The sequence below is a fragment of the Bombina bombina genome, chromosome 7 (genome assembly GCF_027579735.1).
Source record: "Bombina bombina isolate aBomBom1 chromosome 7, aBomBom1.pri, whole genome shotgun sequence".
Lineage (NCBI taxonomy): Eukaryota > Metazoa > Chordata > Amphibia > Anura > Bombinatoridae > Bombina > Bombina bombina.
Window position 1 is genome coordinate 32,663,038 of NC_069505.1, and position 18,915 is coordinate 32,681,952.

Consider the following 18,915-nt stretch of genomic DNA (forward strand, 5'->3'; position numbering starts at 1 on the left):
TTTGCAGCTCCAGCAGTCAAAAGGAAGAGAGGAGTAGCATGTATTTTTAGTAAGGAACTAGAATTTCAATTGCTGTCGCAGGATAATGATGTAGATGGCAGGTACTTGATTTTAGAAATAGAGATCAATAAAAGTCGGTATACTCTTTGCAATCTATATGCCCCGAATGAATGTCGATCTGAGTTTTGGGACGAGCTATACCTAAAGCTAATCAATTCAGTAGATTCTCAGTTAATTATTGGTGGGGATTTTAATAGTGTATGTGTACCTCAACTGGATAGACTAAGGACTAGTGGCTCATATAGAGCAAAAAAAGAAGCAAAAATTCTGTCTTCATTTCAAAAAAATATAAAACTTAGTGATATATGGAGAACGCAACACCCTGATGAGAAAATGTTCACATGCGAATCTAAGACTTACCATACACTCAAGAATAGATATGTTTCTGGTATCAGAAAGACTACTACATTTAGAAATCAAGACAGATATTAAAAACATAATTCTATCAGATCATGCTATCATTTGTCTATCCAGGTGGGAAACAACAGAGAGACTCTATGTGGTAATTTTTTCTTTCCTTCCTTCCTACATTCCAACATACAGTTCAGAGATTGGCTAGTTCAAAGATGGAGGGAGTATGTTTCCTTTAATAAGGAATATCTCCCTAAGACGGAAATATTTTGGGAAGCCGCTAAGGCCTTTCTTAGAGGTGAAATAAAAGTTTATATGGTAAAAAGAAAGAGAAAGATAATTTGTTAGTTGTAGTCCCCTAGCTCTTATCTTAAAAATAAATTTCTAAAATACATTGATAACCCCGATACGTCTAACTGGGCGAATTATAAGAAGGCCAAAAGAGAGAGAGAGCTATTTCTAATACAAAACCAGCTCCAAGATCTTAAAAATAAAGCCAATTATGGTATCTTCTCTTCTAAAACAGCGAAATTGCTGGCAAATATCTCGAAAAGTAAGAGGAAAAATAATTATATTGGATCAATAGCGTTCAAAGGGCTGAAATATAATAATCCAAATGATATAAGGCAATTTCATCTATTCTTCCAAAAGCTCTACTCTGCTTCAGAAGTAAATCAAGAAGCGAAGGATAGATTTTGGAAAGATATTAAAGTACCCAAAATATTGCTAGCTCAGTTGAACACAATGAACGAAGAAATTACAGCAGAAGAAATTTCTAAGGCCATTAAAGAGGCAGCTCAAGGGAAGGCTCCAGGCCCTGACCAATTACCTAGTGAATTTTATAAAACACTCTCGGTAGAAATTATTCCTACTCTGACTAAGTTGTTTAACGATTACTTTTTATCGGATTCTAAACCCTCTCAGACTTTCTCTGCCTCAAACATTACACTGATATTAAAGAAAGATTAAGATCCGAACTGTATGGATTCATATAGACCTATTTCGCTACTCAACTGCGATTATAAAATTTTAGCCAATATATTAGCGTCACGTCTAAAAAAAAAAATTATAGCAGATATTATCCATTCGGATCAAACTGGATTTATACCAGGCAGAACAGCGCAAAAAAATATAAGAAAAGTCATGATGATTATTGAATACATTCTTGCTTCCCATAGGACAGGGTCAGATAGGAAGCAAGACTTCGCGATATTAACGGTCGATGCAGAAAAGGCCTTTTACTCTGTCCTATGGGATCATTTATTAACAAAATTAAACAAGTTCGGCTTTTCGGGACATTTTTATAGATATATTTCTGTACTGTATCAAAACCCTATCTCATACCCTAGTATAAATAATATTCTCTCCCCTTCTATAACTTTGTTTAAAGGCACCAGACAGGGATGTCCTCTCTCACCTTTACTTTTTAATTTGGCGATTGAGCCTCTAGCTATTAAGAGCAGAGAAATTCTAGAGGGTATAAAGATTAAGCAGCACAAGGTGAAATTATCATTATATGCGGATATCTTATTTTATATAGAAAATTCGTCCAAAAATATACCAGTGCTAGTTGATATTCTATCAGAGTTTAGCAAATTCACTGGTTATAGTACTAATCTATCTACGTCAGAAATCCTATGGATAATAAAAAATAAAAATAGCCTTGTTGAGAATCCTTTCAAGTCCTCAGATAAATATATTAAATATTTAGGAATAAATCTATCCAGGAACCCAGAAGAGTGGTATGATCTAAACTTTTCCCATATATGGAGTAAAATGTCTTGCCGAGATTCAAAGATGGAGTAGATTACCCATCTCACTATCAGCCAGGATAGCCCTAATTAAAATGCGAATATTCCCAAAGATTTTATATGCAATACAGAATGTTCTTTGTTTGTTACGTAAGGCGGATGTGCAGAAATTTAATGCAGGCTGTTCTCGCTTTCTGTGGGCTTCTAAAAAACACTGTATAGCAATATCAAGGCTAATGCACTCAAAAAAAAAAAACGGATGGTTTTGCTTTCCCAAATCTAGTTAACTATAACTTGGCATGCCTTGCCAAAATCGCCTTAGACTGGCTAACCTCTGCCAATTATGTCACTAGTCTTGAGGTAGAAGATGATATAATGTTCCCCTATTCGCCTAAAGCGCTATTGCATGTAGCCAATCATTTAAAGATAAAAGATTTGACATTAAAATACACTATTCATAACGTAATCAAAGCATGGCATAAAATATGTAAACAAATAGATATTAAACATACCCTCTCCAAATTTTTATACATTAGAGGAAACCCGGACTTCGAAAGTGGCTATACATCCTCTGCTTTTAGACAATGGTCAGTAAATAATTTGAATCTGGTGATACAGATGGTAGATCCACTCTCTAACCACATAAAAACCTTTGAATCTTTAAGTAGAGAATTCAATATTGATAGGAGATCTGTTTTTGCCTATCTACAGATTAGGCATTTCTACTATAATCTGGAAGTTTTAGAAGGGGAAGTCTGGTCCTTGGGACCAGTCGATATTATTATCAACAGATTCCACAGGGGAGACTACTCTATTTCACATATGTATAAATTGCTTTTAGTTAAGGATTCAGAGGCCAGGGTTAACAGTCTTTTCTGTATATGGAAACGAGATCTGCCTGATATTGATATAGAATATTTTCAAAATAGCCTCTCTAGGATAACCTATTTCACAAACAATATGGCAATGAGAGAATCCCATTTGAAGCTGCTGAATAGAGCTTATTTGACTCCAAATAGACTTGCTAAGTGGAAAGGAGACAGTGTTTGTTATAGGTGCAGTTTCCCAGCTGCAGATTTATTTAATCTCTTTTATGCCTGTCCAAAGGCAATCAAACTGTGGAAACAAGTAGAATATTGGCTAAATAGGCACTTACCTATTAAAATAGTACTCAACCCAATATATATATTTCTCTTGGTGCATGAACAGATTTAAAATAGAGCACTGATTAATACAGTAATCTTACTGGTTAGACAAATGTTCCTTAGGAAGTGGAACGAAAGACAAGTACCTACTATAGCCTCTGTCATACGCACTATCCAGCATCAAATCTTGGTAGAACAATTTGATCCTGGAACATCTGAGGGGATAAAATTAAAGAGATTCCTTGCACAATGGGATATAGTAATCTTAGCTCAGCCTAGAGAGATTCAATTGCAAATATTGAAATATTTCCGCAAGTCAACGGATTTTCTAGTATCAATACTATCAGACAGGTACCCCGAATTTTGGAGACAGTATCTGCTCTGAGATAGAGGAGCAGGGGGTTGGGGAGGGGGGAGAGGGGGGGAGAATTTTTAATTTTTATTTTTTTTCTCTTTCTTTCTTTTTCCTTTTCTTCTTTATTTATTAAAAATATAAACCCCAGGAGTATGCCTATAAAAGGAGGTCAGGTTAAAATGTCAAGATGTATGTAATTTTTTTTTAGGGCTATTTTCCTGACTGATTTCCTTTTCTTTCCTTTTTGTATTTTTATGATTATCTGGCCCTGCATGGCTAAAGAGATAAGGAAAGTGTTTTCTTTTTCTGTATTTGTGTACACTGCTGGTTATAAATAAATATAAAAAAAAAAAAAAAAAAAAAGGAGGGTTGTTTAAAATGATATGCCCTATCTGAATCATGAAAGTTTAATTTGGACTTTACTATCCCTTTAAATATGATTGCCCGCGCCTATAGCCCCATCCCTACATCTTATGCATTAATTAAATGCTACTACCAACCCAGCCCATAGCCACACCACCACATCATATGCATTAAATTATACCACTAGCCCTGCCCATAGTCATACCCCTACATCATATACATTAAATAAATTAACCTACTAACCCCGCCTATAGCCACACCCCTACATCATGTGCATTAAATATGACTGCCTCCGCCCATTGCCCCATTCCTACATCAACATCATATGCATTAAATTAAACTACTAACCTGCCCATAGTCACACCCCCACATCACATACATTAATTACAACTGACCACGCCTATAGTCACACCCCTACATCATATGAATTAAAATAAATACTACTAGCCCCGCCCAGTCACACCCCTACATCATATGCATTTTACAAATACTACTAGCCCCGCCCCTATATAATATGGGAATTAAATAAATTATACTACTAGCTCCGCCCATAGCCACACCCCTTGCAACATACATCCTTTAAACAAAGTACTACATTTGGGAATTAAACAGTGAAATGTAGGGATCTGGGACTAAATATACCACTGTGGCCCCTGTAGCACAACAATAAGACATAACTGCCCTATGGTCATAGTGTAGACAATGACTCCCACAGCAACTGGGGCAGGAAGGGCAGATACTGTTGCAGATGAGTGAATATGCCCCTGACAATAGGGCACCTATATCTGGGGTAATTGTGGGTACTAGCCCCCTACTGACCTACAGAGCAGCGTAACATAACCAAGGGAGCTGCTTCTGGGCTCACACAGGCATAGTTAGCTATGCCCAGATCACTGCACACTGTTAGGCGTGAGGTCTCAGGAAAGCCCGAGGCTTCACTGAAACAAGGTAAAACAGCACTAGGCCGCAGACTTACAGGCGGAAAACGGGCGTTGTATTTCTTTTTCTTGCTCGGCATCTTCTCCCTGAGAGCAACAAATACAGGAGAAAAACGGGAGAGAGGAGAGGAGTCCCGAAACCGCCGCCGCCGGGACGCTGTCACTCTCTGTTCACGGAGCCGAGATGAATAAAGTTGTTTGTATTGAATAGGGGGAAAAAAACATCACTGGCTGACGGCCATATAACTGCGCGTGGCAGCGTGCCAATAAAGTTAGTTGATAAGAACTCCTATTTGCTTGTTTATAAGTCAGGGTTTAAATAAAGTCTATTGTTCTTCAACATCTAGCGGGCGTAATAATAAACACGCGACGTCGCCATGTTTGTTGAGGGCAAAAATCTATTATAATACAATTCAATTGAAAAATTGTGTCAATCGAGGTTGTTTAAATGTGTATATGTACATATATTACTATAATAAGTTGTTGCAGTAATATTACTATTACTACTATTATTATTACTATTAAAAGAAGTGTAAAGTCAAAAGAAAACATTCATTATTCAGAAAGAACGTGTAATTTTAATTAATTTCTTCAATTTACCTCCATTATCTGATTACCTTTATTCTCTTAGTATCCTTTGTGGAAAAGAATACCTACGAACAATGCAATTCTGGGAGCTAGCTGCTTTGGTGGCTGCACATATCGCCTTTTGTCATTGATTCACTTTCAACAAAGAATACCAAGAGACTGAAGTTAAATTAATACTAGAAGCAAATAGGAAAATTGTTTAAAGTGACACTGAACCCAAATTTTTTCTTTAATGATTCAGATAGACCATGCAATTTTACCAAACTTTCTAATTTACTCCAATTATCAATTTTTCTTTCTCTTGGTATCTTTATTTGAAAAATCTTAGAAGCCAGCCAATTTTTGGTTCAGAGCACTGGATATCACTAGGGTCTGTCCCCCTGTCCCGGGTTGCTAGCCATCTGTCCCAATTTGCCCCAGGCATTAAAAAAAAAAATAAAAAAAAAAAAATTAAATTCTATTGGGCCCATACTCAGAAGCAGCTGGCTTTGCTCTCACAGGGTTAGATACCTGTTATATTCCCTGTGGAAAAGGAATGGTGTGTGGGTTTAGCAGGAGTAAGAAGGCTGTATACACTCTGACCACAGGTAATGGTGACCTCTCTAACCTACCTCTGGTAGTGATGATGTCTAACCCCTGGTGATAATACTAGCATGACTTCAGTTTTATACAATGAGCAGTGCTAATACCAGGGTAACGAACAGTGCCAGCCGCAGACTGCCAACTAATGTGCTTGCCAACCCCAGGACCCCATACAATGAATTACAGATACCCATATATGATGTAGTGTGTGTGTCTATCTGTATCCATAACTGTGTGTGTGTATCTGTTTGTATAAGTTTATGCTATGTAGTGTGTGTATGTATAAATGTAAGCTATGTAGTGTGTGTGTGTGTATCTGTTTGTATAAGTTTATGCTATTTAGTGTGTGTGTGTGTGTCTGCATGTATAAATGTAAGCTATGTAGTGTGTGTATGTGTATCTGCATGTATAAGTGTGTATCTGCATGTATAAGTGTATGCTATGTAGTGTGTGTGTCTGCATGTATAAGTGTATACTATGTAGTGTCTGTGTATCTGCATGTATAAGTGTATGCTGCATCTATAAGTGTATGCTATGTAATGTGTGGGTGTATCTGCATGTATAAGTGTATGCTATGTAGTGTGTGTGCATCTGCATGTATAAATGTATACTATGTGGTGTGTGTGTATCTGCATGTATAAGTGTATGCTATGTAGTGTGTGTGTGTATCTGCATGTGTAAGTGTATGCTATGTAGTGTGTGTGTGTATCTGCATGTATAAGTGTATGCTATGTAATGTGTGTGTGTATCTGCATGTGTGTGTATGCTATGTAGTGTGTGTGTATCTGCATGTATAAGTGTATGCTATGTAGTGTGTGTGTATCTGCATGTGTAAGTGTATGCTATGTAGTGTGTGTGCATCTGCATGTATAAGTGTATGCTATGTAGTGTGTGTGCATCTGCATGTATAAGTGTATGCTATGTAGTGTGTGTGCATCTGCATGTATAAGTGTATGCTATGTAGTGTGTGTGTGTATCTGCATGTGTAAGTGTATGCTATGTAGTGTGTGTGTATCTGCATGTATAAGTGTATGCTATGTAGTGTGTGTGTATCTGCATGTATAAGTGTATGCTATGTAGTGTGTGTGTATTTGCATGTAGAAGTGTATGCTATGTAGTGTGTGTGTATCTGCATGTATAAGTGTATGCTATGTAGTGTGTGTGTATCTGCATGTATAAGTGTATGCTATGTAGTGTGTGTGTATCTGCATGTATAAGTGTATGCTATGTAGTGTGTGTGTATCTGCATGTATAAGTGTATGCTATGTAGTGTGTGTGTATCTGCATGTGTAAGTGTATGCTATGTAGTGTGCTACTGTGCATTTTTGCTGACTTTAAAGGCCAGAATCTAAAATATTATTGGGGAATGCAGAGAGCAGTTTTAAAGAATTTATTATTAAATGTCCAATTAAGATAAAAATATTTAGCACTGTCTCTGCAAAGGCAAATTAAATACATAGCTCACATAGCCATACCAGTGGTTTGAGCTTGTGTTTGATTTGCTGCCTAAGTGTATTAAAATATATGACTTTATTAAGAATTTTATTTATATTACTTTGGTCTTATGATTTTTTTAAGCCCCGCCCACCACATTTCAAATTTTTTGCCGCGGGGGGTGTCCCTCTTTTGAATTTTGAAATGTTTTAAAAGTGTATTGCACTTTCACAAGCAGATATACTGCTCAGAAAAGAGCCAAATTCTGCGAGCAGCCTCCTTCTTCCGCATTTAGCAGCTAATGAAACTGACAAATGCACATCCCAAGTTGCCATCCTACATGAGGAGAGGTCCAGAGAAGCCCTTCCATGCTGCACACCCTTCTGCAAGTGCCATTAACCAGTGTTCCTGCTTTTTTGAATGCTACTCAGTTAGTAGCCATATCCCCAGTGATTAATCTCTGTAATGAAAGAACCTCCCATTAATAGGGATGCCACCCAGCTGGTATTTTACCGGCATAGCCGGTAATCAGTGATTAGGAGCCGGGGCTGGCATTAGTAAAATACCGGCAATACAAAAGCCGTTTATATTTACTGACTCGCTTTAACCTGATATTAGCTGTGGCACTTTGAGCCAGCTATATGCTTCCACATAACAACTAGAAACTGTGCAATAACAAAACACACGTGAAAATGTATGTTTTGTAAAGCTCGATATTCGCAAGTGTCTCATGCACCTATACTGGTTTCGGTTTGTGATGCATAGCGTGCATGGCTTGTCATTGTTTTTTTAATGTGGAAAGCTAGTGTTTATATGGATGTACGTTAGCAGAAAACGTTGCCCTTAACTCAACAGCTGCTATTATCATGTGGAGCTGTCCATGTCTGTACCGTTCCGCTTCATGTATTCTGCAGACAAATTGATAAAACCTCTGATTTTTTTACTCGCAGAGGTATTGGGTGATTAGTTTGTGATGTATTTCTATTTTGTTGGATACAGTGAGTATTTGTATTAACAGATTCGAATGTAATGCATTTTCATGAAATCCATCATACATCGTGTTAGGGTACTGTAGTGGATAACTGAGATTTATTTAGAGAAAAAAACTACAATGCTAACTTGCTTTGTGACAGTGACATTCAAACTAAATCCCTGTAATCTCTACAGGTTATCAGCTATGACTGACCTGCAGATGTCTGCCTCACTTCATATTGTTAACCCTTTATTTGAATATAAGAAAGAAGGGTCTGTCAGTGGTTACATGCAGGACTGTATTAAGGGGCATGCGAACTGGGCAGCTACCTGGGTGCCAGTACTACCTGACATAACACTGCATAATCCAACATTGAGTGAATCTGCCTCATTTTAGCCCGCCCTTTTGTGGCTCCGCCATCACCCATAGCCGGTATTATTTAAAGGAAAAGGTGGCAACCCTACTCCTATACAAAGACTGCCAGGTGATACGGTTTCCAGGTCATATCAATTAGCCCTACCCCCTTTTAAGGTCCAGTAACTTTAACAACAAAGCACCCGGCTTCTAGAGAGAGCACCCCCAAGCGTTTGGTATTATTTTAAAAGTACAACAAGGCATATCATGGGTGTGACTAAATGTGTGATGTAGGTAGAACAAGGCATGTGATGGGTGTGACTAGGTGTGTGATGTAGGTAGGACAAGGCATGTGATGGGTGTGACTAGGTGTGATGTAGGTAGAACAAGGCATGTGATGGGTGTGACTAGGTGTGTGATGTAGGTAGAACAAGGCATGTGATGGGTGTGACTAGGTGTATGATGTAGGTAGAACAAGGCATGTGATGGGTGTGACTAGGTGTGTGATGTAGGTAGAACAAGGCATGTGATGGGTGTGACTAGGTGTGATGTAGGTAGGACAAGGCATATGATGGGTGTGACTAGGTGTGTGATGTAGGTAGAACAAGGCATGATGGGTGTGACTAGGTGTATGATGTAGGTAGAACAAGGCATGATGGGTGTGACTAAATGTGTGATGTAGGTAGAACAAGGCATGATGGGTGTTACTAGGTGTATGATGTAGGTAGAACAAGGCATGATGGGTGTGACTAGGTGTGTGATGTAGGTAGAACAAGGCATGATGGGTGTTACTAGGTGTATGATGTAGGTAGAACAAGGCATGTCATGGGTGTGACTAGGTGTGTGATGTAGGTAGAACAAGGCATGTGATGGGTGTGACTAGGTGTGATGTAGGTAGAACAAGGCATGTGATGGGTGTGACTAGGTGTATGATGTAGGTAGGACAAGGCATGTGATGGGTGTGACTAGGTGTGTGATGTAGGTAGGACAAGGCATGTGATGGGTGTGACTAGGTGTGATGTAGGTAGAACAAGGCATGTGATTGGTGTGACTAGGTGTGATGTAGGTAGAACAAGGCATCTCATGGGTGTGACTAGGTGTGTGATGTAGGTAGGACAAGGCATGTGATGGGTGTGACTAGGTGTATGATGTAGGTAGAACAAGGCATGTGATGGGTGTGACTAGGTGTGTGATGTAGGTAGAACAAGGCATGTGATTGGTGTGACTAGGTGTGTGATGTAGGTAGAACAAGGCATGTGATGGGTGTGACTAGGTGTGTGATGTAGGTAGAACAAGGCATATCATGGGTGTGACTAGGTGTGTGATGTAGGTAGAACAAGGCATGTGATGGGTGTGACTAGATGTATGATGTAGGTAGAACAAGGCATCTCATGGGTGTGACTAGGTGTATGATGTAGGTAGAACAAGGCATCTCATGGGTGTGACTAGGTGTGTGATGTAGGTAGAACAAGGCATATCATGGGTGTGACTAGGTGTGTGATGTAGGTAGAACAAGGCATGTGATGGGCGTGACTAGGTGTGTGATGTAGGTAGAACAAGGCATGTGATGGGTGTGACTAGGTGTGTGATGTAGGTAGAACAAGGCATGTCATGGGTGTGACTAAATGTGTGATGTAGGTAGAACAAGGCATGTGATGGGTGTGACTAGGTGTGTGATGTAGGTAGGACAAGGCATGTGATGGGTGTTACTAGGTGTATGATGTAGGTAGAACAAGGCATGTGATGGGTGTGACTAGGTGTATGATGTAGGTAGAACAAGGCATGTGATGGGTGTGACTAGGTGTATGATGTAGGTAGAACAAGGCATGTCATGGGTGTGACTAGATGTGTGATGTAGGTAGGACAAGGCATGTGATGGGTGTGACTAGGTGTGATGTAGGTAGAACAAGGCATCTCATGGGTGTGACTAGGTGTATGATGTAGGTAGAACAAGGCATGTGATTGGTGTGACTAGGTGTGTGATGTAGGTAGAACAAGGCATCTCATGGGTGTGACTAGATGTGTGATGTAGGTAGGACAAGGCATGTCATGGGTGTGACTAAATGTGTGATGTAGGTAGAACAAGGCATGTCATGGGTGTGACTAAATGTGTGATGTAGGTAGAACAAGGCATGTGATGGGTGTGACTAGGTGTGTGATGTAGGTAGGACAAGGCATGTGATGGGTGTGACTAGGTGTGATGTAGGTAGAACAAGGCATGTGATGGGTGTGACTAGGTGTATGATGTAGGTAGAACAAGGCATGTGATGGGTGTGACTAGGTGTATGATGTAGGTAGAACAAGGCATGTGATGGGTGTGACTAGGTGTATGATGTAGGTAGAACAAGGCATGTCATGGGTGTGACTAGATGTGTGATGTAGGTAGGACAAGGCATGTGATGGGTGTGACTAGGTGTGATGTAGGTAGAACAAGGCATCTCATGGGTGTGACTAGGTGTATGATGTAGGTAGAACAAGGCATGTGATTGGTGTGACTAGGTGTGTGATGTAGGTAGAACAAGGCATCTCATGGGTGTGACTAGATGTGTGATGTAGGTAGGACAAGGCATGTCATGGGTGTGACTAAATGTGTGATGTAGGTAGAACAAGGCATGTCATGGGTGTGACTAAATGTGTGATGTAGGTAGGACAAGGCATGTGATGGGTGTGACTAGGTGTGTGATGTAGGTAGGACAAGGCATGTGATGGGTGTGACTAGGTGTGATGTAGGTAGAACAAGGCATGTGATGGGTGTGACTAGGTGTATGATGTAGGTAGAACAAGGCATGTCATGGGTGTGACTAAATGTGTGATGTAGGTAGAACAAGGCATGTCATGGGTGTGACTAAATGTGTGATGTAGGTAGAACAAGGCATGTGTTGGGTGTGACTAGGTGTGTGATGTAGGTAGGGCAAGGCATGTGATGGGTGTGACTAGGTGTGATGTAGGTAGAACAAGGCATGTGATGGGTGTGACTAGATGTGTGATGTAGGTAGAACAAGGCATGTGATGGGTGTGACTAGGTGTGTGATGTAGGTAGGACAAGGCATGTGATGGGTGTGACTAGATGTGTGATGTAGGTAGAACAAGGCATGTGATGGGTGTGACTAGGTGTGTGATGTAGGTAGGACAAGGCATGTGATGGGTGTGACTAGATGTGTGATGTAGGTAGAACAAGGCATGTGATGGGTGTGACTAGGTTTGTGATGTAGGTAGAACAAGGCATGTGATGGGTGTGACTAGATGTGTGATGTAGGTAGAACAAGGCATATCATGGGTGTGACTAGGTGTGTGATGTAGGTAGAACAAGGCATGTCATGTGTGTGACTAGGTGTGTGATGTAGGTAGAACAAGGCATGTGATGGGTGTGACTAGATGTGTGATGTAGGTAGAACAAGGCATATCATGGGTGTGACTAGGTGTGTGATGTAGGTAGAACAAGGCATCTCATGGGTGTGACTAGGTGTGTGATGTAGGTAGAACAAGGCATGTGATGGGTGTGACTAGGTGTGTGATGTAGGTAGGACAAGGCATGTGATGGGTGTTACTAGGTGTATGATGTAGGTAGAACAAGGCATGTGATGGGTGTGACTAGGTGTATGATGTAGGTAGAACAAGGCATGTGATGGGTGTGACTAGGTGTATGATGTAGGTAGAACAAGGCATGTGATGGGTGTGACTAAATGTGTGATGTAGGTAGAACAAGGCATGTGATGGGTGTGACTAGATGTGTGATGTAGGTAGAACAAGGCATCTCATGGGTGTGACTAGGTGTATGATGTAGGTAGAACAAGGCATGTGATGGGTGTGATTAGATGTGTGATGTAGGTAGAACAAGGCATGTGATGGGTGTGACTAGGTGTGTGATGTAGGTAGGACAAGGCATGTGATGGGTGTGACTAGGTGTATGATGTAGGTAGAACAAGGCATGTGATGGGTGTGACTAGATGTGTGATGTAGGTAGAACAAGGCATCTCATGGGTGTGACTAGGTGTGTGATGTAGGTAGAACAAGGCATGTGATGGGTGTGAGTAAATGTGTGATGTAGGTAGAACAAGGCATGTGATGGGTGTGACTAGGTGTGTGATGTAGGTAGGACAAGGCATGTGATGGGTGTTACTAGGTGTATGATGTAGGTAGAACAAGGCATGTGATGGGTGTGACTAGGTGTATGATGTAGGTAGAACAAGGCATGTGATGGGTGTGACTAGGTGTATGATGTAGGTAGAACAAGGCATGATGGGTGTGACTAGATGTGTGATGTAGGTAGAACAAGGCATGTGATGGGTGTGACTAGATGTGTGATGTAGGTAGAACAAGGCATGTCATGGGTGTGACTAAATGTGTGATGTAGGTAGAACAAGGCATGTGATGGGTGTGACTAGGTGTGTGATGTAGGTAGGACAAGGCATGTGATGGGTGTTACTAGGTGTATGATGTAGGTAGAACAAGGCATGTGATGGGTGTGACTAGGTGTATGATGTAGGTAGAACAAGGCATGTGATGGGTGTGACTAGGTGTATGATGTAGGTAGAACAAGGCATGTGATGGGTGTGACTAAATGTGTGATGTAGGTAGAACAAGGCATGTGATGGGTGTGACTAGATGTGTGATGTAGGTAGAACAAGGCATCTCATGGGTGTGACTAGGTGTGTGATGTAGGTAGAACAAGGCATGTGATGGGTGTGACTAGATGTGTGATGTAGGTAGAACAAGGCATCTCATGGGTGTGACTAGGTGTATGATGTAGGTAGAACAAGGCATGTGATGGGTGTGATTAGATGTGTGATGTAGGTAGAACAAGGCATGTGATGGGTGTGACTAGGTGTATGATGTAGGTAGAACAAGGCATGATGGGTGTGATTAGATGTGTGATGTAGGTAGAACAAGGCATGTGATGGGTGTGACTAGGTGTATGATGTAGGTAGAACAAGGCATGTGATGGGTGTGACTAGATGTGTGATGTAGGTAGGACAAGGCATGTGATGGGTGTGACTAGGTGTGATGTAGGTAGAACAAGGCATGTGATGGGTGTGACTAGGTGTATGATGTAGGTAGAACAAGGCATGTGATGGGTGTGACTAGATGTGTGATGTAGGTAGGACAAGGCATGTGATGGGTGTGACTAGGTGTGTGATGTAGGTAGAACAAGGCATGTGATGGGTGTTACTAGGTGTATGATGTAGGTAGAACAAGGCATGTGATGGGTGTGACTAGGTGTATGATGTAGGTAGAACAAGGCATGTGATGGGTGTGACTAGGTGTATGATGTAGGTAGAACAAGGCATGTGATGGGTGTGACTAGGTGTATGATGTAGGTAGAACAAGGCATGTGATGGGTGTGACTAGGTGTATGATGTAGGTAGGACAAGGCATCTCATGGGTGTGACTAGGTGTGTGATGTAGGTAGGACAAGGCATGTGATGGGTGTGACTAGATGTGTGATGTAGGTAGAACAAGGCATCTCATGGGTGTGACTAGGTGTATGATGTAGGTAGAACAAGGCATGTGATTGGTGTGTGATGTAGGTAGAACAAGGCATGTGATTGGTGTGTGATGTAGGTAGAACAAGGCATGTGATTGGTGTGTAATGTAGGTAGAACAAGGCATGTGATTGGTGTGTGATGTAGGTAGAACAAGGCCATAGCCTCTCCGGTTTAATATGCTTATTCCAGCAGCTTGATTACTAAGGTAAGATATCTCTGCCAGTTTCTAACAATGGTTAAGAAGGAGCTTAGCCTCTATTTAGGATAATAGAATACTCAGGCACAGAATAAACTTTGCTCCCGTTATAGAAGCAGCAGGTCAGCTATATTATAGCCAATACTGGATTCAGGTGGCAGAGTGCTTGACCGTGTAATCATTTTCTCAAGAAATTGAAATGAACAGTATAGTAAGTATAAGTAGCAAACTGCACTAATACTTTGTTGCATTTTTGTGAAACAGTAATTACTTTATTGCTCAGTAGCCAGTTGATATAATTACAGAACAATTAAATGTTGGAGGTATAAGTGCAGAATTCCTCTAAACCATAAGGACATAAAACCCCCAAAATGTATTTAATGATTTAGGTAGAACATACAATTTTAAACAACTTTCCAATTTACTTCAATTATAAAATTTGCTTCATTCTCATTGTATAATTTGTTGAAGGAACAGTAGTGCACTACTGGTTTCTAAATGAACACATGGGTGAGCCAATGACAATCAGTGTATATATATATGCAGCCACCAATCAGCAGCTAGAACCTAGGTTATTTGCTGCCCCTGAGGTTGCCTAGATAAACCTTTCAGCAACGGATAACAAGAGAAGGAAGGGAATTAAATAATAGAAGTAAATTGGAAAGTTGTTTAAAATGGTATGTTCTGTCTAAATAATTACTTTTTAATTATTACTTTGTAAAATGTAACCCTTCTGCATCTGTGATGAAGTTTCATCCTTTTATATCTTTGCTGAAATGTAACCCTTCTGCATTTGTGCTGAAATTAAATACTTCTGCATTTTTGCTGAAATTTAACCCATCTGCACCTGTGATGACATTTAACCCCCTCTATGTTTGTGTCATTTAAAAGTTTAATTTGTGTCTCTTGCCGTTTATATGTGTTATCAATAAAGTTAGTTTAAAAAAGGACGATAAGCGATCAGGTGACAAAGATGGCCGCCATCGCCTAGGTAACGGGACGGAAGTGCACTGTAGAAGGCTGGGGTACACCTCTCCGCGCTTCCGGTGAGTGAGCGGTCGGTACCGTTATTTGTGTTATACCGGTGTGTCTGTGAGCTTACCCATATACCCCTGCGGCTGTGTGTGTGCGCCCCTTTCCATAACCCCTGCATCTGTGCGCTCATACCCATAGCCACCAGCAGCGCAGCTGTGTGCCCCTACCTGTAAGCTCCTGCAGCTGTCACTGTGTGTTTTTACCTATAGCAACCAGCAGCTGAGTGCCCCTACCCATAACCTCCTACAGATGTGTGCACCTACCCATAATCCCCTGCAGCGGTGTGCCCCTTCCCATTACCCCCTACAGCTGTGTGCCTTTACCAATAACCCCCTGCAGCTGTGTGCCCCTACCCATACCGCCTTGCAGCTGTATCCACTTTCCAATAACCCCCTGCAGCGGTGTGTGCCACTTTCCATAACACCCCTGCAGCTGTTTATGCCCCTTTGCATCTGTTCGTGCATACCCATAACTTCCTGCAGCTGTGTTCTCCCAACCATAATCCCCTACAGCTGTGTATATTCCCCTACCCATAACCCCCTGCAGCTTTATTCCCCTACCCATAACCCCCTGCAGCTTTATTCCCCTACCCATAGCCACCTGCAGCTGTGTGACCCCTACCCATAACCCCCTGCAGCTGACACTGTGTGCCTTTAACCATAGCCCCCTGCAGCTGTGTGCTCCTACTCATAATCTTCTAGAGATGTGTGCACCTACCCATAATCCCCTGCAGCTGTGTGCCTTTATCCATAATTCCCTACAGCTGTGTGCCTTTACCAATAAACCCCTACAGCTGTGTGCCCCTACACCCCTGCAGCTGTATTCCCCTTCACATAACCCCCCCTGCAGCTGTGTGTGCCACTTTCCATAACCCCCATGCAACTGTGTATGCCCCTTTGCATTTGTTCGTGCATACCCATAACTTCCTGCAGCTGTGTTCTCCCAACGATAATCCACTACAGCTGTGTATATTCCCCTACCCATAACCCCCTGCAGCTTTATTCCCTTACACATAGCCACCTGCAGCTGTGTGCCCCTACCCATAACCCCCTGCAGCTGACACTGTGTGCTTTAACCATAGCTCCCTGCAGCTGTGTGCCCCTACCCATAGCCCCCTGCAGCTGTGTGCCCCTACCCATAGCCCCCTGCAGCTGTGTGCCCCTACCCATAGCCCCCTGCAGCTGTGTGCCCCTACCCATAGCCCCCTGCAGCTGTGTGCCCCTACCCATAGCCCCCTGCAGCTGTGTGCCCCTACCCATAGCCCCCTGCAGCTGTGTGCCCCTACCCATAGCCCCCTGCAGCTGTGTGCCCCTACCCATAGCCCCCTGCAGCTGTGTGCCCCTACCGATAATCTTCTAGAGATGTGTGCACCTACCCATAATCCCCTGCAGCTGTGTGCCTTTATCCATAATTCCCTACAGCTGTGTGCCTTTACCAATAAACCCCTACAGCTGTGTGCCCCTGCAGCTGTATTCCCCTTCACATAACCCCCCCTGCAGCTGTGTGTGCCACTTTCCATAACCCCCATGCAACTGTGTATGCCCCTTTGCATTTGTTCGTGCATACCCATAACTTCCTGCAGCTGTGTTCTCCCAACGATAATCCACTACAGCTGTGTATATTCCCCTACCCATAACCCCCTGCAGCTTTATTCCCTTACACATAGCCACCTGCAGCTGTGTGCCCCTACCCATAACCCCCTGCAGCTGACACTGTGTGCTTTAACCATAGCTCCCTGCAGCTGTGTGCCCCTACCCATAACCTCCTACAGCTGTGTGCCCCTACCCATAGCCCCCCCTGCAGCTGTGTGGCCCTACCCATAGCCCCCCCTGCAGCTGTGTGGCCCTACCCATAGCCCCCCCTGCAGCTGTGTGGCCCTACCCATAGCCCCCCCCTGCAGCTGTGTGGCCCTACCCATAGCCCCCCCTGCAGCTGTGTGGCCCTACCCATAGCCCCCCCTGCAGCTGTGTGGCCCTACCCATAGCCCCCCCTGCAGCTGTGTGGCCCTACCCATAGCCCCCCCTGCAGCTGTGTGGCCCTACCCATAGCCCCCTGCAGCTGTGTGCCCCTACCCATAGCCCCCCCCTGCAGCGGTGTGCCCCTACCCATAGCCCCCCCTGCAGCGGTGTGGCCCTACCCATAGCCCCCCCCCCTGCAGCGGTGTGGCCCTACCCATAGCCCCCCCTGCAGCTGTGTGGCCCTACCCATAGCCCCCCCTGCAGCTGTGTGGCCCTACCCATAGCCCCCCTGCAGCGGTGTGCCCCTACCCATAGCCCCCCCCCCTGCAGCGGTGTGCCCCTACCCATAGCCCCCCCCCCTGCAGCGGTGTGCCCCTACCCATAGCCCCCCTGCAGCGGTGTGCCCCTACCCATAGCCCCCCCCCCCTGCAGCGGTGTGCCCCTACCCATAGCCCCCCCTGCAGCGGTGTGCCCCTACCCATAGCCCCCCCCCCTGCAGCGGTGTGGCCCTACCCATAGCCCCCCCCCCTGCAGCGGTGTGGCCCTACCCATAGCCCCCCCCTGCAGCTGTGTGCCCCTACCCATAGCCCCCCCCTGCAGCGGTGTGCCCCTACCCATAGCCCCCCCCCTGCAGCGGTGTGCCCCTACCCATAGCCCCCCCCCTGCAGCGGTGTGCCCCTACCCATAGCCCCCTGCAGCTGTGTGCCCCTACCCATAGCCCCCCCCCCTGCAGCGGTGTGCCCCTACCCATAGCCCCCCCTGCAGCGGTGTGCCCCTACCCATAGCCCCCCCCCTGCAGCGGTGTGGCCCTACCCATAGCCCCCCTGCAGCTGTGTGGCCCTACCCATAGCCCCCCCTGCAGCTGTGTGGCCCTACCCATAGCCCCCCTGCAGCTGTGTGCCCCTACCCATAGCCCCCCCCCTGCAGCGGTGTGCCCCTACCCATAGCCCCCCCCCCCTGCAGCGGTGTGCCCCTACCCATAGCCCCCTGCAGCTGTGTGCCCCTACCCATAGCCCCCTGCAGCTGTGTGCCCCTACCCATAGCCCCCTGCAGCTGTGTGCCCCTACCCATAGCCCCCTGCAGCTGTGTGCCCCTACCCATAGCCCCCTGCAGCTGTGTGCCCCTACCCATAGCCCCCTGCAGCTGTGTGCCCCTACCCATAGCCCCCTGCAGCTGTGTGCCCCTACCCATAGCCCCCTGCAGCTGTGTGCCCCTACCCATAGCCCCCTGCAGCTGTGTGCCCCTACCCATAGCCCCCTGCAGCTGTGTGCCCCTACCCATAGCCCCCTGCAGCTGTGTGCCCCTACCCATAGCCCCCTGCAGCTGTGTGCCCCTACCCATAGCCC

The 18,915-nt window shown here is 44.1% G+C and overlaps 2 protein-coding genes across 4 annotated transcripts in view; one reads left to right on the plus strand and one right to left on the minus strand.

Moving 5' to 3' along the window:
• LOC128665801 (dr1-associated corepressor) overlaps nt 1–5,257 on the minus strand; it is a 105,736-nt gene extending 100,479 nt beyond the window's left edge. Inside the window, exon 1 of the mRNA XM_053720008.1 lies at nt 5,002–5,257. Coding sequence (XP_053575983.1) covers nt 5,002–5,043 — 42 coding nt within the window. The 5' untranslated portion in view covers nt 5,044–5,257. The remainder of the gene's footprint in view (nt 1–5,001) is intronic.
• A 10,269-nt stretch (nt 5,258–15,526) lies between these two features.
• C7H11orf68 (chromosome 7 C11orf68 homolog) overlaps nt 15,527–18,915 on the plus strand; it is a 136,998-nt gene continuing 133,609 nt past the window's right edge. Inside the window, exon 1 of one of the 3 annotated variants that reach the window (XM_053720009.1) lies at nt 15,527–15,622. The gene's annotated coding sequence lies outside the window, so the exon portion shown is untranslated. Of the gene's footprint in view, nt 15,634–18,915 lie in introns of all 3 variants that reach the window. The other 2 variants (XM_053720010.1, XM_053720011.1) reach the window with 2 other exon arrangements.